The sequence below is a fragment of the Lithobates pipiens genome, unplaced genomic scaffold (assembly GCF_037356315.1).
Source record: "Lithobates pipiens isolate NorthernLeopardFrog02 unplaced genomic scaffold, aLitPip1_a1.2 Scaffold_18, whole genome shotgun sequence".
NCBI lineage: Eukaryota > Metazoa > Chordata > Amphibia > Anura > Ranidae > Lithobates > Lithobates pipiens.
The window spans coordinates 414,465,701-414,489,551 of NW_027507758.1; the positions used below are offsets into that span (position 1 = coordinate 414,465,701).

Below are 23,851 nucleotides of genomic sequence, written 5' to 3' on the forward strand. Positions count from 1 at the left end.
CTCATTCTGCTATTAATCTGCCCAGTGAGGAGGGAGAGAACCCTCAGTTTTTTCACATTTACAATTTTTTGGAAAATGGAAAAAAAAATAATTACACCCCAAAACACATTCTGCTATGCTATGGATTATCTGGACACTGAGACACTGTTAGCTGGACTGCTATGGCCTTGGCTCCACCCTGAAGTAGACAGGAATGTTAAACCCTGATGTGGAACCTGTCTTTTGGCAGTGAGCCACTGTTTTTTTTCCAGACCAGAATTGTGCACTGTTTTTCAAATTGTCCACAACTAGTTAAAGCGGAGTTCCAACTATAATCAATACTTTTTTTTTAAACCTTTCACAAGTGTTTACAATGGCATTGTAACACTCACGTCCTCTGTATAATTTGTCCCCCAATGTCCAGTTTCATCTGTTAAAAAACGTTGATAACGCAGTGGTGGCCGTTTACATTTTGCTTGTGAGCATGTGAAGCCCACAAGCATCCTGTTCCGGGATATGGTGCTGCTGAGCGACCAGCATGCACCGCCCCGTTCTCTCCCCAATCTCGCGCATGCGCATTGAGTCAGTCTCGCAGCACCATCAACTACTAGGTTGCCATCACAACCATGCGCATTGAGTCATTCTCGCAGCGCCGTCAACTACTAGGTTGCCATCACAATGTGCGGTGGCGTCAGAAGTGCCCGCCCCATTGTGATGGCAATGAAGCCCTCGGCGCTGCCCACTGACTCCTGGGAAATGATGACACACATCTCCCAGGTGCAGTAGCGAGCGGAGGCAGTGGGGGAAGTGACGTAAGGAGCCTAGGAGAGGAAGGAGGAAGATTTCAAGGGACCACATAGCAACAGGCATTGAGGTGAGTAAAAAAAAAAATGTCCAAATGTTTTTTTCAATATTATTTCATGCACAGTAATGCCTTTTTTTTTGGGTGGAACTCCACTTTAAAGTACAACTAAAGCTTCTTGTATGACAGTCTAAACAAATACTGAATCTAGTTACTATGCGATACACAAGCCATATAAAATAATACGAAAACCTGTGTTTACCTTCCTTGATTGAGCAAGCTATTCTCCTACATAAGAGTTGCAATTCAGGAGCAGTGCAGCATTGTTGTCACAGAAAGCTGGGAATTTACTGGCTGGCTCAATAAATATTTGTGGGAAGCAAAAACTGCTGCATTAAGGATTAAGTGGGAGAGCAAAATTTTACCTTAACCAAACTGTAGTTGGTGAATCTGTTACAAACTTTGTTATCTGAAGGTCCTGCCAGCAACATTACTTTCTATTGCATTCTGACAATACCAAGCCACCCCCTTGCAATTAGCAGCAATGTTGTCAGCATGCCTTGTGTGCACCTTCAGTTGGCCATTGAGCTGCCTGTAAGATATCTAGGGGCGTTCCTTTTATCAGGCACAGTGTCAGTTCTTTTCCATAACCTATAGCTGGTTCAAATTGATATCAAGTGCCGGAATGTATAGAGGTACTCTTTACTATGTAGGGAAATTGTAAAGTAAATATTGCTCACAATAATTCTCCATATCAATTTTAAGATTTGGAATGGAAAAAAAAAAATTGCATTGTGAAAAAAATATGCTGTCTTTAGAAGGATTTAAGGGTTAGAGTCAATCTTTTATATTATAAACATTGAATTACTGTTTACAAATGAGAAAATTACATGAAACTAAATGGATTATAAACAAGCATTAGCCACCACTTAAAAGGGAGTAATTTGGACATACCTCTTATTTTTATCCTCAATTTGAAGAATGAAAATAACATCATCGGACACTTGTAACTTTGAGCTGCTTTCTCCCCATTTCAGCTTGAGGCTCTGGGGTCCAGCTGCGGCACACTCCAACCGAGGAGGGAGGGGAGGAAGTGGGTTTGTTTTTACACTGATTGTATGACTGAAAGGACCAGGACCAATCTCATTCACTGCCTGGATCCGAATTCTGCAAGATAAAAGAAAAATAAATGTATAGTTAATAGCTTAACTACAGCTCATTTTAAAACTGCATCGTAAATTAGAGAGAGAAAGCATTACACGACCTTTTGGAAAAATGGCTGCTAGATAAATAAAATTGCTAGAAATGTTCATAAACACGATAGAGTCTTCATGTATTTGGGTAATTCAATTATATAAATGTTACAAAGAGTCACAACCCAGTCTCCTTTAGAATGACAGTCAGTGGAAGGGTCCATGACCCTGCTTTCTACATGACTTATAATGTAGTCTAAATAATAAAAGCTTACAGCACATCAAGGAGCATTTAAAGTTAAACGCTTTCTCATTACAAACCACTAAAGTAAGCAGGAATGTGGTTTATACACCAAATCTTAAACAGCAGCTTTTTAATACTAGGTTAATCATAATAAAACATTTGAAACCGAATGGAAACTGGCCACTGTAAGCATACATTCAGAAACTGTTTAAAATAAGTAAGTCAACTTTTATCAGTTCCAAAAATTGTAAATCTATATATTTGTGTAAGCAATCTGTATTCCACATGACATGGTCCTTTATCCACTAGTTTTTGGAGTAAACATTTTAACCATGAAAAGACTTTTTCTTGAAGGCCTTTAACCATTTGCTTACTGGGCACTTAAACCCCCCTCAGTCCCAGACCAATTTTCAGCTTTCAGCGCTGATGCATTTTGAATGACAATTGCGCGGGCATACAACACTGTACCCAAATGAAATTTTTATCATTTTTTTCCCACAAATAGAGCTTTCTTTTGGTGGTATTTAATTACAGCTGGGAGTTTTATTTTTTGCTAAACAAACAAAAAAAGATGCAAAAAAAAAAATCATGTTTAATAGTTTGTTATAAAATTTTGCAAACAGGTAATTTTTCTCCTTCATTGAAGTGCGCTGATGAGGCGGCACTGGTAGGCTGCACTGGTGGGCACTGAGGGCTGCATTGGTGGGCACTGATAGGCTGCATTGGTGGGCACTGATAGGCTGCACTGGTGGGCACTGATAGGCATAGTTAATGCAGCACTAATAGGCACAGATAAGGCGGCACCGATGGGCACAGATAAGGTGGCACTGATGGGCAAAGATGGGCACAGATAAGATGGCACGGATGGGTGGCACGGATGGGTGGCACTAAGGAGCACTGATAGGTACCACTGATAGATGGGACTGATGGGCACTGATAGGTGGCACTGATAGGTGGCTCTGATAGGTGGCACTGCTGGGCACTGATGGGTGGCACTGCTGGGCACTGATGGGCACTGGTAGATGACACCGATGGGCACAGATATGTGGCACTGGGGTGCAGCACCTTTGTTGAGGCAGATTGTGGGCACTGCTGGGTGGCACTGTGGGCACTGCTGGGTGGCACTGTGGGCACTGCTGGGTGGCATTATGGGCACTGCTGGGTGGCACTGACAGGGGGGGGCACATTTTTTATTCATGTGGCACTGGCAGGGGGCAGGTGGGCACTGGCAGGGCTGGCCGTGATCGGGACTAATGTCCCGATCACGGCCGCCGGTGATCGGCTCTTTTTTTTTCTCCTCGCGCTGTCAGCGCGAGGAGGAATAATAGCGATTACCGGCTCCGTTGTATCACATGATCAGCTATCATTGGCTGACAGCTGATCACGTGGTAAGGGGTCGGGATCAACCCCTTGCTCGGATCGGTGATCAGGCGAGTCTCATAGACTCGCCGATCACAGAACGCGCCGTAGTAGACGTAGTCCCGGCAAAGGAGATCCGCGCTGTAGCCGTCATTCGGCTATTGAGCGGGTCTCAAGTGGTTAAACTACATGAACTTGTAAAGAGACTTTAATGGCAGTGATCTCTAGCAGTTTCTGGCATCCCCTGTTTCTGATAATCTCCTGCAGCATGTGCCCAGTCTCCAGCATGTCCGTAGACTGAACATCTACTAAAGTATGTCTGCAGTCTCTGACCATTTTTTGTAGCATTACTTATGCCACACACACACAACCATACTTTTCGACAGCAAAGGTCCGAAGGAACTAATCCGTTGGACAATTCGATCGTGTGTGGGCTCCATCGGGCCTTTGCTGTCCAAAATTCTGATGGACTTAAGAAATAGAACACGCTTCAAATTTTTTCACCGGAACTCCGCCGGACCCAGTTCCTATCGAGAAATTCGCTCGTCTGTATGCTAGTCCGACGTACAATAAACGATGCTAAGGCAGCTATTGGCCACTGGCTATGAACTTCCTTATTCTAGTCCGGTCGTACATCATCACATTCGAATCCATCGGACTTTGGTGTGTTTGTGTGTGTCCGTTCATTTGGAAAGTCCATCTGAACTCCGCCGAAAGTCCATCAGGAAGACAGTCGGACCTAGTCCAATGAAAGTCCAGTTGCGTGTACACGGCGTTACACTTGACATTATGTGATGGTGAGGTTAGGGGCCACATTTGCGGCCCCCTCTATCAAGTAAGTTGACCGCCATTTTGCTAGATCATTCAGCCCTCTAAGATGCTATACTAAAGTTAATTTTAATTTTATCATCTTAAAAGTCTGTAAATGTGTAGAAATACTGCATACTGGTGTTTCTGTAACGTAATTTTTTCTAGAAAAAAGCTTGTCGCTTCTATCTAAATAAAAGAGTAAATCAAAGAAGCACATAAACAGTGTTACAGGCCTAGGATATTGAAGATTTAAACTGTTTAGACAACATTTCATGTAAACCCCAAAATATTACAGCAAAATGATCTGAAAAAAAAAAACTAATTTACAATACAAAAGCTATTTCACTCATGGAATGTTTTTCTTGATTTTAGAAATAAGGAGTACTTGGTTTAGACAGATTGGAAATACAAGGATTAAAATGTCTTTTATTAATACCCACAACTGTCAGTAAATTATTGCAACCAATCAGTCTTATCAGTCAAGCTGTAATTTCAAGGGAAATGCTCTGTGAAATGTGGTATTAAATGAAAGGCCATAGGTGTTCTTTACATATTTTATACACATGTGACTATGTTGCTGTTCATATATTATTACTAGGCTCCTAGACTGACACGTAAAATTAGGTCTCTAACATATGCAGCTTTCTCAGGAATGCCCTGTGTTTCCCTCTGGAATTTCTCACTAAGGAATTCTTATTTTCTCACATAACCAAACAAATGCCCATTTTACGTCATACAAGATCTGTTCTGTATGTGGTACATTTTCCAAAATATATTTCTGTATTAACAAATGCAGTACAAGTAAATTACTGTTTAAATATTATATATACATAAAGTAAGTTTTGTACTGTTAAGGCACAAAACAAAATGCACAATGGAAACATGGAAATCTTTTCTTCTGCTTTTTTTTTTAAGTAAGCCTGAAATACTTTACTATAAAAAAAAAAAAAAAAAAAAAAACTGTAAGGGGTAAGTAATGTTAATTTGAACGTTGCTGCAATCTGGCCAATGGAGATTACAATGGAGAAACATGATCAGGCCAAAACCTTTTTACATGGATTCACACAACTTTCATCCAGGATTCACACATTTTCACAATTTACACAATCTTGTGTAAAAAAAAATCTTCATTTTCAGAGGCCATACTGGAATGATGTAGATATCATCCTGGTATAATCACTTCAACCCATGAATGTACTGGGGTTGAAGTGATTACTCTATTGCGATGATCCAGAAATACTAATATTTAACCATGTTACTGGATATTGTGTGGAAAGTCCGCCTTTGCGTTTGTAAAAAGTTATCCTGCAGTTTGACTGCTTTCCCTCTCCTTCTGTTCCTTTTTCAAATGCTACTCTTCAATAACACACAGAAGTTAAAGTGGTTGTAAACCATCTCCTATACCCAGTGAAGTGAACAGCTTCAGATAATACACAGAGATTAACCACTTACGGACTGCCCGCCATCGTTATACATCGGTACTTTGAAGAGGGATATCGTTGTTATGGCAGCAGCTAGCTACCATGACCCTAGTATCCTCTTCTTCAGCGGGCAGTCCGCTTTCAGATAAAAGTGGTCTCTGTGGCAGTTTCGACTAGACTTTTAATCGGCGGTGGGAGAGGCCCCCCCCCCCCTCCATCAGCACTCCAGTGCCCTCTTTACTGAAGCGATCGGGTCTTGTCACGTCTGTGGTATGGAGATGAGTAAGGGGAAGATAGCTCCCACCCGTTTCCATACCACCGCAGGGCAGAAGCAACTGTCTTTTTGACCCTCAGATCTCATATTTAAGAGGTCCCGGCATGTATATATATATATATATATATATATATATATATATATATATATATACACACTCTGCATTCAGCTTAGCCTATATATATATATATATATATATACAGTGCATTCAGCGGTGTACACAGTATATAACACAGTGTGTACAGTTTCAAATACACTTCAGGCGGTGTACACAGTAAATAATACAATGTAGTGCGGTGTTAAAAAAAAATACTCATCATGTCTGGAGGGCCTCCAAGGAGAGGCAAACACTCACAGGCCACTAAAAGAGGGCAAGCAACCCCTTAAATAATATTTAACAGCACCACTTCCACCCCAGAAGAATTTACCCCTTTCCTGACCAGAGCACTTTTACCATCGCTTTAACTGACAATTGCGTGGTTGTGCGACATTGCACCTAAACAAAATTGAAGTCTTTTTTTCCCCACAAATAGAGATTTCTTTTGGTGGTATTTGATCACCTCTGCAGGTTTTATTTTTTGCGCTATAAACAAAAAAAAGACAATTTTGAAAAAAAGCTATATTTTTTACTTTTTGCTACAATAAATATCCACAAAAAATATATAATTTTTTTTTTCCCCTCAGTTTAAGCCGATATGTCTTTGTCTATATATTTTTGTTAAAAAACATCCAAAAAAAAACCCGCAATAAGCGTATATTGAATAATTTGCGCAAAAGTTATAGCGTCTACAAAATAGGGGATAGATTTATGGCATTTTTATAATCAATTATAAAATATAATTAATTCTTTTTTATTAGTAATGGATTTTTATCATGACTGCGACATTGCGGTGGACACATCAAACAATTTTGACACTATTAGAGGACCAGTGACATTTCTACAGTGATCAGTTCTATAAAAATGCACCGGACCCGCGGGCATGCTCACGGGGTACGTGGCAGGCATGCGCCCACTAAGCCACGCCGTAAAGGAAACTTACAGTAACTGTTAGGGGTTACCGTGTTCTGCCACCACCAATTGTTTCAGCAGAATATATAGTGCAGCCAATATAATATATATACTGCAGTTCAGTATATATATTATAGTATATAGTGCACTCAGTGTAGTAAAAATAATACAGTGCAGGGTATATAGCGCAGTGTACAATATATAATATAGTGTATTGAAGTGGTTGAAGGAAGCCCTATGACAGAATTATGAAAAAAACGGCATGGGTTCCCCTCATCCATACCAGGCCATTTGGATCTGGTATGGACTTTGAGGGGGGACCCCGCACCCCATTTTTAAAATAAAAATTGCTGTGGAGTTCAATTTAATATCCATACCAGACCCGAAGGGCCCGGTATGGACTTGGGGGGCGGGGGGGAACCCACGCTGTTTTTAAAAATTATTTTTTATGTATATTGCCGTGATCTGGCAATACATTATAGCCGTGAGCCATTTTAAATTATATTTTTTCCTTTAGAAATGTAATTTGGCTGTGGTACATTTCTAAACCTGGGCAACATGCTCTACTTTACAGGCAGACTAAGGGGACCCCCCGACACAATATTTAAAGGAATATTACATTTTCATTGTTTCACTTTAAGCATTATTAAGATCACTGCTCCTGAAAAAAAAATGACCATTTTTAAAACTTTTTTTGCATCAATATAAATGTCCCCTGGGGCAGGACCCAGGTCCCTAAACACTTTTTATGGAAATAACATGCATATAAACTTTTAAAATTAGCACTATTTGATTTGTCAGGTGTCCCATAGACTTTAGCGGTGTTCACATGTTCACACACATTTTTTGCCTGTTCGCAAGATCTGATGCGAACCTAACCGGGGGGTGTTGGGCTCATCCCTACAAAAAAGTAACAAAACTAAAAATAACACACTTTCTACTTTGAGCAGTGTACATTTTACTGTAAATAAATATGCACTTTATTCTATCATTTGTCCTGTTTACAATTACTTTAAAGATTCAGTTATAAACCTTTGCAAGTTATTTACAAATGACATAAAGGCTTGGTTTCAATGTTCCATGTTTTTTAAATACAACACAATGCAAACAAAATTATTACCAAAATACATATTTTTAAAAGCTTAAGGTAATTGTAAAGTCTTGTTTTACAAAAAAAACCTCCTCTGTGCAGTTGGTTTTGATCCTCGTCTTCTCGGGTCCTTCTTTGCTGCTCCTGACCCCTCCCTCCTATCGAGTGCTCCCACAGTCAGCAGCTTCCTATGGGAGGCACTGGAGTCACAGCTCCATGTGTCCACAGCCCCAACCCGGACCGCCTCCTCTCTCCCTTGATTGGCTGACCAACTTTGATTGACAGCCGTGGGAGCCAATGCATTAAGATAAAAAAACCTTCTGTCTTTACAACTTCTTTAAATATTGAACAGTTTAAACATAGTAGCTAAAAGGAGAAGAGTAGGAAGTAGGTAATTATGGCAAATCAAGGGTTAATAAGGATTAATAAGGGGTTAAGTAGTAAGAAACTACTTGTTAGGTTGTTTTAGCTAAAGCCATATGCAGATTGAAGCTCCTTCCTTTGACCTACAGATAAATTAAACAGACTAAATACAAAAGTAACAATGTTACTTTGCATCCCTTAATAGGATCTGAACAGTTTTTATAACTATTGTGCTAAAAGGTCCATGTTTTGTTAGCAGTTGTTGTATTTACACACCAACTCCCAGCTGGTAACTGGTGATGAATGCAAGAAGAGGAGCAGTGGGGGTGGAGGAGTTGGGTGTCGGATAGGGAATATAGAACATGCCCTGTGTACTACAATGAACTTTTCTGTCCACAGCTTGATAAATGAGTGTGATGGTCTTCTGGAAGAAAGGAGGAGATTATGTTGCAGAAATGCCAATTCTGTCAATGAAACAATGTGGTGGCTGTATTAGGTAAGTATACGTTTGCAGGTACAGAAAAATACCTGGTGGGAAGCTTTGTGTCCTGAACTGAAATCTCAAACAATGGTATGAGCTTTCCAAGTCTTCATTCCTCTCAAAACCTCCTGCCCTCATCACCTCCTCCCATGCTCGCCTCCAGGACTTTTCCAAAGCCTCTCCAATCCTATGGAATGCCCTACCCCAATCTGTCCCCATATCTCCTACTTTATTAGCTTCTAGACAATGCCTGAAAACCCTTCTCTTCAGAGAAGCCTATCCTACCCACACCTAGCAACTGTATTTTCATTTTCTCCATCAGCTCATTCCCCACAGTTATTACCTTCCGTTTCAACTTGACCCTCCCTTCTAGATTGTAAGCTCTAACGAGCAGGGCCCTCTGATCCCTCCTGTATTGATTTGTATTGTAAGTATACTGTCTGCCCTCATATTGTAAAGCACCGTGCAAACTGTTCATGCTGGCTTGCTGTCAGAGAAACACGAGGAGGGAAATAACCCATGGCATCATCACACTACTGCATTGAAGACACCAAGGAAGAAAATATATGAATAATGATTTAAAAATAAAAAAGTGGGATGATGGGGTGTAGGGGGGGGGGGGGGTGTTGGTACAAAAACTGAAGGTTTGTTTCAAAGAATAACTAAACCCAAGAACATAAATTTAATACAATTCAGCTTAAGGAGGAGCAACTGACACTAGCTCCATTAGGGCCCTGTGAACAATGAAGACCCTTCACAAAACTCATAAACAGACATAGTTGACTAGAACTGGAACAGCTTCAGAAAACCTGCTTCATTGTCAGTGCCCACTTAAGATCGTCACTCCATTGAATTGTCAGACTGGCAGTACCCATCATGAGGGCTCCATGAGTGCCTTACAACACCCAGCACCCACTACCCACACCCGGGCCTCCTCCTTTGACCTGTGGAAACCTTACTTACACTGCTGACCCATGCATTACATCAGTTTTACAGGGCCATCCATCACCCTAAGGGATGTTTGCTTTGCACACTGTGATCACACTCTATGAAGTGCACAAGAAATTATGACTGTCAGTAATACCCATTCATAGTACAGCATGTAATGTTTAACAATATCCTATATATCTACACATTTAGAGACAGGCAAGGAGGGGATGGAAGCAACTGAACACAATAAGAACGCATACAAATTGGGCTTCTGACGGCGAAGGAACTGACAGGCAGTAATGATAGAGATAGAGAACAGATTTACTGCACAACCATTCAGCGTTTCTTTGGAGAAGCAATGACTACATAAGCAATGCTACATAACTAGCATTTACTTTTCATTGCTCATGAGACAACTACCTTGAGGGTAAAACATCAAGGCCTTCAGGGAAAATTTAAGTAATACTGGAAAACTCAAATACAAGTGAAGGACAACGCAGTTTAAGTCATGTTCACATTTGCAGTCCAGGTTTTCAAACATTGCTCAAATAAATTATGTTTTAAAGCCATTTGACAAATATGCTACCGTATTTTAGTAGTATTATTAAAATAACATTCTTCTCTTTTTCCCACTGCCGCTTCCAAACATAAACTACCATGGACCAGCTACAAACTGTTCAAACCCTGAAAACCTCTGAACTCTACGAAATGTCATAAATAAATGATGGATACTATTCCTGACCTAATAACATAAACATGACAATGAGGATTCTATTTGCAGTCTCGACAGTGCTCCTAGACCAGAAAAATATCTCACCAGTGAATTAATCATCAATGGGGTGACATGAGAATAAATTGATATAATCATTCCCAGATGATTAAGGGCTTGTGCACACCAGAATGCATTTTCCTGTGTTTTTTTAATGCTGGAAAATAAAATCCATGGGTCAAAAGAAAATAATGCTAATCAATAGAAGCTGTTCACACCAAATGTCCTGCTACGTTGATGAGCATTACATAATAGCACATTACATATTATACAAAAATATGTATAGCCAGCACCACTACCTAAAGAGAAATATCTTGTGCCACATCCAATATTGAGAAGAACAACAAACAAGATCCCCTATATGGTGGACTTTAAAGGCAAAAGATATTTTTTCTCCAAAAAACAAATTGAATGGTATATTTCAAATTATTTATTCGAAAAATACAAGGCAATATACATGTATACATTAAAAACATGAAGTGTTTGAACATCTCTCCAAGTAAATACATGTGAATATACACTATAATCAAATGGTTTCCCCCACTGACGCGTTTTGCAGACTATAAATCCCTCCTTCTTCAGGGGTGAGAATGCAAGAGAAACCAGATGCTCAAACGATATGTGCAGAAACACTTCAATGATTTAAAACCATGTGTTAGGGCAGAAACATTCACGGATCTTCACTCTAGGGGTCCCCAGAGAGCATACATAGGTGGAAAAGTCTATGCCCATCAGCTGACAGAGGGACTGCAAAGTGCTTAGATGATAACTCCCCTTCCTCTGCTCAAGGGATGGTTGTATGTATACCGCGAAAGGCAGAAAGATCCAGAGGGCACACTGGGGTCAGAGACAAAAAGGGAGAGCCCTGTAAGGATTAACCTACTGCCTACACTGAGGGCCTTAGGTTCTGCAGGATCGTAGCTCTTTAACCACTTTCAGACCGGACCATTTTGCTGGTAAATGACCAGAGGTCTTTTTACACTTTGGCACTGCGCTGCTTTAACTGGTAATTGCGCGGTCATGCAATGTTGTACCCAAACAAAATTTGCGTCCTTTTCTTCCCACAAATAGAGCTTTCTTTTGATGGTATTTGATTGCCTCTGCGATTTTTATTTTTTGCGATATAAACGTAAAAAGACCGCAAATTTTGAAAAAAAATGATATTTTCTACTTTTTGTTATTAGAAAAATCCAATAAACTCAATTTTAGTCATACATTTAGGCCAAAATGTATTCAGCCACATGTCTTTGGTAAAAAAAAAGTCAATAATTGTATATTTATTGGTTTGCGCAAAAGTTGTCACATCTACAAACTAAGGTACGTTTTCTGGAATTTACGCAGCTTTTAGTTTACGACTGCCTATCTCATTTCTTGAGGTGCTAAAATGACAGGGCAGTACAAAACCCCCCCAAATGACCCCATTTTGGAAAGTAGACCCCCTAAGGAAATTGATAAGAGGCATGTTGAGCCCATTGAATATTTTATTTTTTTGCCTCAAGCGATTGAATAATGACAAAAAAAAAATTTTTTTTTTTTTTTTACACAAAGTTGTCACTAAATGATATATTGCTCACACATGCTATGGGCGTATGTGAAATGACACCCCAAAATAAATTCTGCTGCTTCTCCTGAGTACGGGGATACCACATATGTGGGACTTTTTGGGAGCCTAGCCGCGTACAGGGCCCCGAAAACCAAGCACCGCCTTCAGGCTTTCTAAGGGCGTAAATTTTTGATTTCACGCCTCACTACCTATTACAGTTTTGAAGGCCATAAAATGCCAAGATGGCACAAAACCCCCACAAATGACCCCATTTTAGAAAGTAGACACCCCAAGCTATTTGCTGAGAGGCATGTTGAGTCCATGGAATATTTTATATTTTGCCACAAGTTGCGGGAAAATTACAAACTTTTTTTTTTTTTTTTTTTTTTTCACAAAGTTGTCACTAAATGATATATTGCTCATGCATGCCATGGGCATATGTGAAATGACACCCCAAAATAAATTCTGCTGCTTCTCCTGAGTACGGGGATACCACATATGTGGGACTTTTTGGGAGCCTAGCCGCGTACGGGGCCCCGAAAACCAAGCACCGCCTTCAGGCTTTCTAAGGGCGTAATTTTTTGAGTTCACTTCTCACTACCTATTACAGTTTTGAAGGCCATAAAATGCCAAGATGGCACAAAACCCCCACAAATGACCCCATTTTAGAAAGTAGACACCCCAAGCTATTTGCTGAGAGGCATGTTGAGTCCATGGAATATTTTATATTTTGCCACAAGTTGCGGGAAAATTACAAACTTTTTTTTTTTTTTTTTTTTTTTCACAAAGTTGTCACTAAATGATATATTGCTCATGCATGCCATGGGCATATGTGAAATGACACCCCAAAATAAATTCTGCTGCTTCTCCTGAGTACGGGGATACCACATATGTGGGACTTTTTGGGAGCCTAGCCGCGTACGGGGCCCCGAAAACCAAGCACCGCCTTCAGGCTTTCTAAGGGCGTAATTTTTTGAGTTCACTTCTCACTACCTATTACAGTTTTGAAGGCCATAAAATGCCAAGATGGCACAAAACCCCCACAAATGACCCCATTTTAGAAAGTAGACACCCCAAGCTATTTGCTGAGAGGCATGTTGAGTCCATGGAATATTTTATATTTTGCCACAAGTTGCGGGAAAATTACAAACTTTTTTTTTTTTTCACAAAGTTGTCACTAAATGATATATTGCTCACGCATGCCATGGGCATATGTGAAATGACACCCCAAAATAAATTCTGCTGCTTCTCCTGAGTACGGGGATACCACATATGTGGGACTTTTTGGGAGCCTAGCCGCGTACGGGGCCCCAAAAACCAAGCACCGCCTTCAGGCTTTCTAAGGGCGTTACAGTTTTGAAGGCCATAAAATGCCAAGATGGCACAAACCCCCCCCCCCAAATGACCCCATTTTAGAAAGTAGACACCCCTAAATTTAGGGGTACACTAGTGAGACTAGGTAATAAATGGCGGGTGCCCTGAAACTATAAAAAAATAACTAACCAACCAGCGTCACCTGTAACAGTTATATGGTGATCACTGGTGAAAGGGTTAACTAGGGGGCAATCAGGGGGCTTTATGCGGTAGTATATGGGGGTCCCTGGCGCTATAAAAAGCTGCGGCGAACCTAAATACCTACCTGCCTAACTAGCGTCACCTGTGACACTAATACAGCGATCAGAAAAACGATCGCTTATTAGGCTGGGTTCACACTGGAGCGATGCGGGAACGCCACGAATGCGCGGCGGGTTCCCGCATCGCATGCCTCCCGGCGGCAGTTCACACTGCCCTATGCGAACTGCTGGGAGTGTCAGTGAAATGTTAATGACACCCCCAGATCAGTTCGCATATCGCAGTGCGATCTGCAAACTTGGATCGCATGGTGTGAACACCCATGCGATCCGATTCTGCTGCGGACCAAAAAAAGGGTCCCGTGCGAGTTTGCGGCGGGTGCGGCGGGTGCGACACGAATTCAGCCATACTATCTGTATAGCTGAACTCGAATCGCACAGAGATCGGATGTGATTTGCACTGCAGTGCGGTGCGAATCACATCCGTTCTCATAAACCGCTGCAATGTGAACCCAGCCTTAGTGACACTGGCGACGGGGGGTGATCACGGGGTTAAACCTTTATTGGGGGGGTTAGGGGGGTACCTTAGAACTAAAGGGGGCTAACCCTAACTGCCCTAACAGTTATTAGTCACAAATGACACCTGCCGGGTGATCAGGGGGTTAAACCTTTATTAGGTAATAAATGGCGGGTGCCCTGAAACTATAAAAAAATAACTAACCAACCAGCGTCACCTGTAACAGTTATATGGTGATCACTGGTGAAAGGGTTAACTAGGGGGCAATCAGGGGGCTTTATGCGGTAGTATATGGGGGTCCCTAGCGCTATAAAAAGCTGCGGCGAACCTAAATACCTACCTGCCTAACTAGCGTCACCTGTGACACTAATACGGCGATCAGAAAAATGATCGCTTATTAGGCTGGGTTCACACTGGAGCGATGCGGGAACGCCGCGAATCCGCGGCGGGTTCCCGCATCGCATGCCTCCAGGCGGCAGTTCACACTGCCCTATGCGAACTGCTGGGAGTGTCAGTGAAATGTTACTGACACCCCCAGATCAGTTCGCATATCGCAGTGCGATCTGCAAACTCGGATCGCATGGTGTGAACACCCATGCGATCCGATTCTGCTGCGGGCCAAAAAAAGGGTCCCGTGCGAATTTGCGGCGGGTGCGGCGGGTGTGGCGGGTGCGGCGGGTGCGGCGAATGGCTGAACTCGAATCGCACAGAGATCGGATGTGATTTGCACTGCAGTGCGGTGCGAATCACATTCGTTCTCATAAACCGCTGCAATGTGAACCCAGCCTTAGTGACACTGGCGACGGGGGGTGATCACGGGGTTAAACCTTTATTGGGGGGGTTAGGGGGGTACATTAGAACTAAAGGGGGCTAACCCTAACTGCCCTAACAGTTATTACAGTCACAAATGACACCAATGCAAAAAAAAAAAAAAAAAAAAAAAAAATGACATTGGTGTCACTGTGACTGGGGGGGCAGGGGTAATTGGGGGGGTGATCGGGGGGTAAAGGGGGGGTGTGAGTGTGCCTGGCATGTTCTACTGTGTGTGGGATGTGTTGGTGCAACTCACTGATCCGCTCTCCTCCGTGTCGGAACGAAAAATACCGACACGGAGGAGAGAATACATCACTTCCTCTCCTGTGTTTACATTACAGGAGAGGAAGTGATGTCACCGAGGATTTCCATTCGTCGGGAGCGATCGCGAGGGGGTGGCCATGAATGAATGGCCGTCCCCTCGTCCGGGATCGCTCCCGAACGAAAACCGACCGCCGCAGGCACCGGGCGGGGGCCCGATCGGGCCCCCGACCCGCGGGAGGCAAATCACGTACATGTACGTGCTTATGCCTGCCCGTGCCATTCTGCCGACGTACATCGGCGTGAGGCGGTCGGCAAGTGGTTAACTAGCAGAGTTCCCTGTGCAGCCGCTTGTCTCATCATCTGTCCAAGAAATGGAGTCCATCCATCTGTCCAAGCTATTTGTGTTGAAGTTCGGAGGGGGGTGAAGAGGAAGAATGATGCTTCTAAATCTAATCTAAACGCCAAAACAAAAATGGAATATTGCATCCTACCAGTCCTTAGATGTGGTGGCTTCATTTTCTTTTTTTTTTCTGGCTTTTTTTTATTGCTTTATTTTCACCTGGTAATCCTGAAAATAACAAACTTCCTGTCCCTGGATGGCAAAGCTCACTCCTACCACTGTATCTATTAAGTGATCCATGATTTCTACCTAGGCTGAGCCTTAAAAAGGTTTGCCCTACATTGATTTGCTTTCATTCACACACAATGTGTTTTAGTATAAAAAAAAAAACCCATTGCAGCCTCCACATCTAGAGACTGTTAAGCTGAATTGTATTAAATTTATGTTCTTGGGTTTAATTATTCTTTGAAACAAACCTTCAGTTTTTGTACCACCGCTAGATACTATATCTGTGGCCAAATTCATCAAGAGAAGTGAAAGGAGAAATAAGTGTGGAGGTGATGAGAGAAGTCAAATATCACTTTATTGTTCAGGAAACAAGAAATCTTGTTTTCTTGCTCTTGAATGGTTGTCTTGCTCTTGACTGGTTGTCTGTAGAAAATAGCTCTGTTTCCAATAGCACATTCTAGCAGTAATTTCTACTGAAATCATTATGTGACATTGTACAATAAGGTGTCATGATTTAGGTCTGTCTGAGCAACAGGATAAAGACAGAACTACATAAAATATGACCTAAATCATTTCACAAATGTTATATATATATATGTGTGTGTGTGTGTGTGTAGTTATTCAGGTTAAAATAGAACTCCAGATAAAGATAAGATAAAAAAAAAAAGAAAAAAGAAAGAAGTAGCCTGTAACGATATCACGTCTGAGCCAGGATATATTGTAACTAGTTGCCATTTTGTGTGGAACGCAGCCATGACAGTTTGGCTACCTTGTAAACTTACTTACATCTGTAAAAACTCCCCCCTCCCTTGTCTTAGGAATTCCAAAAGCTCTTAAAATCTTCAAAGGGAAGAAAGGTTATCTTAGCAGAGAAAACAAGGCTCAAGTTGCCTGGCAGATATTCCGGCCTGTCGTAAAACTGTCACTTTCTCCATGCAGACAACCAACAGATACCCGTCGTAAATACTTCCAACCAGATAGCGTGCAAACAGATTAGTAAAGTGTTGAAACGTTAACATTTTTTATAACTTTCAAAGCCATCATAGCACAGCCATAATCTGGATATATTTAGTTTCCTTGGATAATTTCTAACATTTCAAGTCCAAACACCCCTATGCCAGGTCATATGGGAAGCCACTGGGACCCCTTACTCCTCCAAGGTAACCCTGAAATGGGAAACCTGTCATGTGTGGACTCGTTTTGAAGCAAATATCATGCTGATCACTAAAATGGATATCTGCAGTGTATAAACAGTAGAGAGGCAGAGATATGAATATGTATCATAAAGTGTACCTGGGACAGGGTCATGAGTGTAGACACCTCCCAGCAACCAACCCCTAAACAAGATGACCAGACGATTGGTCACTGGTCGCTGTCAACACCCCCTTTGATTTGACAGAAAAGAGGAGAGGCCAAGGCAATAGGCAGTTCTCCTTTTTACCATCCAAGAAAGAACATCTGCCAAGTTGAGAACCGATTACCTTTGCTTATCGATTGAACTCTGATCAACTCTTGGACATTAATTGCAAGTATACTTCCTTCCCAATTCTACCTTATTTCTTTGTGGCTGTATATTGTCTTTATTTTTTGAAACATCCTTTTTCTGTAAATGTTTTATTCGCACCAACCTTGACCTTTTCATAATAAATCCTTATGTTGAAAAGTGTTAACCTTGTCTTTAAAGCTCTTGATGCAAACTATAAACGAACCTGTCTCTTAAAAGGGCGCTACTGTGATAGAGTAAGGCGCTGAGCAGACCTGTCTGTGGTGGCAGTGTGTGTTGCAGGCGCTTATTCTAATTGGTGTTGCTTAAATTACGAGTCCCCCCGGCTCTGTCTTTAAACGGGGGTGGTGGTAGTTAAAGGGTTAATTGTGTAATTAGCCCGGTGACAATCGCTCTCAGGCTGCCTGCACCTAGATTGTGGTCCCGCAAGCTGGAAAATCTTTGTGCTGGGGGCAGCTGAGTGTGGCATTGTTACGTAAGTGACAGCGTGGTGTGAGGTTGGCCGGTCCTTTGTCGCCAGTTAGCGAGGAGGGCAGGGATCTGACACCAGCGTTCGTCACATATTGGCTGGCAGCGTAGCGGGATAGTTTCGCATTAAGAGCATTCAGTGCATTGTTAGGAATTAGCTCTGCACTGAAGGAGTGTAACCTTTGTGGAAACAGTCCTTAGAGACAAGCTGGTGCACATTATTTTTTGTTTACGTTTTTTAAAAAGAGATATACAGCAACAGCTCCTTTCTACGCCTTCTTCCTATCTCTGCTTTCTGTTCTATCTTTTCTGCTTGCAACATGTCTGGGTTATAAGCATATAAAAAGATGAGCAAAAATGATCTGACTGCTGAGTGCACAGAAAGAGGAATTGATGTCGGTGGCAAAAACCGTGATGGCTTGATACATGCCCTACATGAGTTTGATATCCGTGCAGACCAGAACCTGGGGGAAACTGGACCAGAAAGGGTTTCCGCTACTCCAGAGCCCAGTGGTTCAGAGGCGGCCTCACCAGATGGGCAAGCAGAGACTGACACTGGACTACCACGGATTGTTACCTCCAGGCCATCGCCGGAGCAGGCCAGCATCAGATTGCCTGGAACCAGAATAGACTGTCCTCAAATGCAGGAAACGCTACAACACCTCAGGGAGAGGGATCCTGTGGCGTACCTGCAGTTTCTCGAGCGCCAGGCTGAGAGAGAGGAACGCAGGGCTGAGAGAGAGGCTGATCGTCGGCACGAACTGGAGATGGCTAGGCTCCAGCAGCAGCGACAGGTTCAGAACCTCGGATCCCTAGAGCACAGGGATGACTCTCTGCCAGTGACCCCGGCAGCCAAATTTCCAGTTATGGAAAAGGACAGTGACATTGACGTGTATCTACTGTCGTTTGAAAAAACTTGCCGTCAGTACCATCTGCCCCCAGCACAATGGGCCCGGTACCTGACGCCAGGGCTACGAGGCAAGGCCCTGGATGCTTATGTAGAACTGTCAGAAGAGCAAGGAGGTGATTATGAGGCCCTAAAGGCTGCAATCATCCAAAAGTTTCAGCTAACCCCGGAAGTGTACCGGAAGCGTTTTAGGTCCTTGCAAAAGGGGCCTGGGGACTCATACCTGGATGTGGTAAGTCGCTTACGCACCACATTCCGGCAGTGGACTAAAGGCTTGAAAGCCGATTCTTTTGAGTCCTTGGAAGATCTTATGATTGAAGATCAACTTTTGCACATCTGTCCTACAGACGTCAGACAGTTTGTGCTGGAGCGAAAGCCAACCTCTGCCAAAGCAGCAGCAGAACTGGCAGATACCTATATCCACTCTCGGGTATCTGACCATCGCAAGGCTCCTCCAAATGGCTGGAAAGGAGGGAAATCACACCTGGCAACCCCTCCTCTACCTACCAACCAAGTTCCTCAGCGTCCGGAACCTGCAGCTCCTGGAGCCAAAGCCTTTGTGACTGACAACCGCAAATGCTATAACTGTGGGAAAGGCGGACATCTCCGGACACAGTGCCCTGAGCAGAAGAAGACGACAACCCCTGGCCATCCGGCCAGCAACCCTTCTGCTGTGCTGCTCGTCGGTGGAAAACCTCCAGGAACCAATGCCAACTTGCAGCCAGTCATTGTAGGCCAACGAACTGTAACAGGGTTTCGTGACACTGGAGCCGAAGTCACTTTGGTCAGACCAGAGGTGATAGAAGAAACAGACATCATCCCAGAGAAGTACCTTACCCTGACTGGAGTTGGGGGAACCTGTTCCCATGTACCTCGTGCCTATGTTTTCCTGGATTGGGGTGCCGGAAGTGGGATGAGAGAGGTGGGTGTCTCGGAGGAGATCCCCACTGCTGTGTTGTTGGGTTCTGATTTAGGTACCCTTGTTTCTTACTATGCCCCTGCTAAGAGCACCCTGGATGCTCCCACGGAACCTTCTGGACCTACCAAGGTACTGTTTACAGATGTTGGGGTAATATCTGGACAACCTGTGGATGGACAGAGGGAGGGGGAGGGTGGAGTTGAAGTGCAAGGTCCTCCTTCAGAGTCAGGAGAGGAGACCCCCTTGCTAGTGAAGGTACCTGATGTATGTTCCAATGTTGCTGAACTGATAAAGGTTAAATGTGATGATGATGACAATGATGACAATGATGACGATAATGATGATGATGATGATGATGTATTGCCAGTCTTGGTGGTCACTCGCAGTGCTGCAAAGGCAGCCGAGGTGCAGGCACTGATCGCAGAACAGCAGGAGGAGGTCTCGGGGCCCTCTCCCTGTTCTGACCCAGTGGACTCCACCTCTGTTGAGCCTCAGCAGCCGTCCTCGTTTGCCACAGGACTGCTGGCTGAGAGTTGTGGTCCTGCCTTTGAAACAGCACTGCAGACAGACCAAACACTAGCACAGTTCAGAAGTCTAGCTGATCGCCCCCCTGCAGAGAATGACAAACAAAAGGTCTACTGGGACAAAGGGAAACTGTATAGAGAAAGTTTGCTTGCAGAGGGGAATGAGGCTGACATAGGTGACAGACAGCTAGTGGTACCCAGTCAATTTAGGGGACCGCTGCTAAAAGTGGCCCATGAGATTCCTCTTGCAGGGCACTTGGGGATCACTAAGACCCGAGGGCGGTTGGTACATAACTTTTATTGGCCCAGGATGCTTGCTGACATAGCTGACTACTGTCGGTCCTGTGTTACCTGCCAGCGAGTTGGCAAGGTAGGGGATGTCCACAGGGCTCCACTAAAACCTTTGCCTGTGATTGACGAACCTTTTAAGAGGGTGGCAGTGGATATCGTTGGGCCTTTGGCCATCCCTAGCAGTTCAGGCAAACGTTATATCCTTACAGTTGTCAACTATGCCACGCGTTATCCAGAGGCGGTGGCTCTCCCCTGCCTCCGGACAGACAAGGTTGCTGATGCTCTCCTGGGAATCTTCACAAGAGTGGAATTCCCAGCCAAGCTCATTATCGATCAAGGCATTCAGTTTGTGTCTGACTTGATGCAAGCTCTCTGTCAGAAAATGCAGATGATGCATATCATGGCCAGTCCTTATCACCCACAAACCAACGGCTTGTGCGAGAGCTTCAATGGCCCTTTAAAACAAATGTTGCGCACCTTTGTGCACTCTCAGGGCAAGGACTGGAAACGATATCCGCCTCATCTGCTGTTTGCTTCCAGAGAGGTGCCTCAGAAGTCCACAGGCTTTTTGCCATTTGAACTTCTGTACGGACGGAGGGTAAGAGGGCCCCTGAATCTAATCTGTGAGACCTGGGAGGGCAAGATTGCCGACCCAGAGGTCTCTGTTGTGGATTACGTCCTAACGTTCAGGGAAAAAATGGAGACGCTGCTGGAAATTGTGCGGGAAGAACACCTGGTGCACCTGTCACAGGTCCTGGACCAACTGACAGCTGCCAATCTGACCATCAAACCCAGTAAGTGTCAGATGGCCATGACCGATGTGCAGTACTTGGGACACCGGGTGGGAGGAGGCACCCTGAAACCCGAGACAGGGAAGGTTGATGCCATCCTGGCATGGCCTACCCCCCAAACCAACAAGCAGGTTATGTCTTTCTTGGGGACCGCTGGCTATTATAGGAAGTTTGTATGTAACTATAGTAGCCTGGCTAAACCTCTGACTGACCTAACCAAAAAGAAACTGCCCAAGGTGGTGTCTTGGACACCAGAATGTGAGAAGGCATTTCAGGCCTTAAAGGAGGCGCTGGCCCGCGCTCCTGTGCTACAGGCTCCAAACTTCACCCGCCGTTTCCTAGTGCAGACTGATGCTTCTGCCTATGGATTGGGTGCAGTCCTGAGCCAGGTGGATGATGCCGGAGAGGAGCATCCCATCCTCTACCTGAGCCGAAAGCTGCTTCCCAGGGAAGTAGCATACGCCACGATTGAAAAGGAGTGTCTTGCGATCGTGTGGGCTCTCCAGAAGTTACAAACGTACCTTTATGGACGGCACTTCACTGTGATCACAGATCACAATCCCTTGAGCTGGCTAAATCGTGTGGCTGGGGAGAATGGCAAACTACTTCGGTGGAGCTTAATTCTTCAGCAATACGATTTCACCATCCAGCATAAAAAAGGCAGCACCCATGGCAATGCTGATGGGCTGTCGCGACAAGCCGAGCCTGCAAGAGTCGGTTGCGTCAGGAGGGAAATTGTAGTTCCCTCCCATGCAACCACCTAAGGAGGGAGGTGTAACGATATCACGTCTGAGCCAGGATATATTGTAACTAGTTGCCATTTTGTGTGGAACGCAGCCATGACAGTTTGGCTACCTTGTAAACTTACTTACATCTGTAAAAACTCCCCCCTCCCTTGTCTTAGGAATTCCAAAAGCTCTTAAAATCTTCAAAGGGAAGAAAGGTTATCTTAGCAGAGAAAACAAGGCTCAAGTTGCCTGGCAGATATTCCGGCCTGTCGTAAAACTGTCACTTTCTCCATGCAGACAACCAACAGATACCCGTCGTAAATACTTCCAACCAGATAGCATGCAAACAGATTAGTAAAGTGTTGAAACGTTAACATTTTTTATAACTTTCAAAGCCATCATAGCACAGCCATAATCTGGATATATTTAGTTTCCTTGGATAATTTCTAACATTTCAAGTCCAAACACCCCTATGCCAGGTCATATGGGAAGCCACTGGGACCCCTTACTCCTCCAAGGTAACCCTGAAATGGGAAACCTGTCATGTGTGGACTCGTTTTGAAGCAAATATCATGCTGATCACTAAAATGGATATCTGCAGTGTATAAACAGTAGAGAGGCAGAGATATGAATATGTATCATAAAGTGTACCTGGGACAGGGTCATGAGTGTAGACACCTCCCAGCAACCAACCCCTAAACAAGATGACCAGACGATTGGTCACTGGTCGCTGTCAACACCCCCTTTGATTTGACAGAAAAGAGGAGAGGCCAAGGCAATAGGCAGTTCTCCTTTTTACCATCCAAGAAAGAACATCTGCCAAGTTGAGAACCGATTACCTTTGCTTATCGATTGAACTCTGATCAACTCTTGGACATTAATTGCAAGTATACTTCCTTCCCAATTCTACCTTATTTCTTTGTGGCTGTATGTCTTTATTTTTTGAAACATCCTTTTTCTGTAAATGTTTTATTCGCACCAACCTTGACCTTTTCATAATAAATCCTTATGTTGAAAAGTGTTAACCTTGTCTTTAAAGCTCTTGATGCAAACTATAAACGAACCTGTCTCTTAAAAGGGCGCTACTGTGATAGAGTAAGGCGCTGAGCAGACCTGTCTGTGGTGGCAGTGTGTGTTGCAGGCGCTTATTCTAATTGGTGTTGCTTAAATTACGAGTCCCCCCGGCTCTGTCTTTAAACGGGGGTGGTGGCAGTTAAAGGGTTAATTGTGTAATTAGCCCGGTGACAATCGCTCTCAGGCTGCCTGCACCTAGATTGTGGTCCCGCAAGCTGGAAAATCTTTGTGCTGGGGGCAGCTGAGTGTGGCATTGTTACGTAAGTGACAGCGTGGTGTGAGGTTGGCCGGTCCTTTGTCGCCAGTTAGCGAGGAGGGCAGGGATCTGACACCAGCGTTCGTCACATAGCCCACCATCCGTTCCGATCCAGATATTGGTGGAATCATTAGTGGCCAGCAAGAGCAGAAACATGCTCTTTTTGCTGATAAATTACTCATGCATATTTCTGCCCCACACACGACATTTCCCAACTTGTTAAACCTATGACAATTCTCCCAGCTTCCAGGCCTTACTTTGAACTCAAAAAAATAACCCTAAATGTTAACTTACCTCAATCTACAGTAGATACCATTCGGACTAATTTCAACTTCCAATGGACTCCTAGAGCTCTCCCGTATTTAGGAATACCGTATACCTAAATTTCT

The 23,851-nt window shown here is 43.6% G+C and overlaps 1 protein-coding gene across 2 annotated transcripts in view; it reads right to left on the bottom strand.

Annotated features, from left to right (window-relative positions):
- The window catches only part of FNDC3B (fibronectin type III domain containing 3B), a 467,960-nt gene that overhangs the window by 53,227 nt on the left and 390,882 nt on the right, over window positions 1-23,851 (bottom strand). For both annotated transcript variants that reach the window (XM_077487969.1, XM_077487970.1), the window contains one exon: window positions 1,736-1,948. In XM_077487969.1, the coding sequence (XP_077344095.1) occupies window positions 1,736-1,948 (213 nt within the window). The remainder of the gene's footprint in view (window positions 1-1,735; window positions 1,949-23,851) is intronic.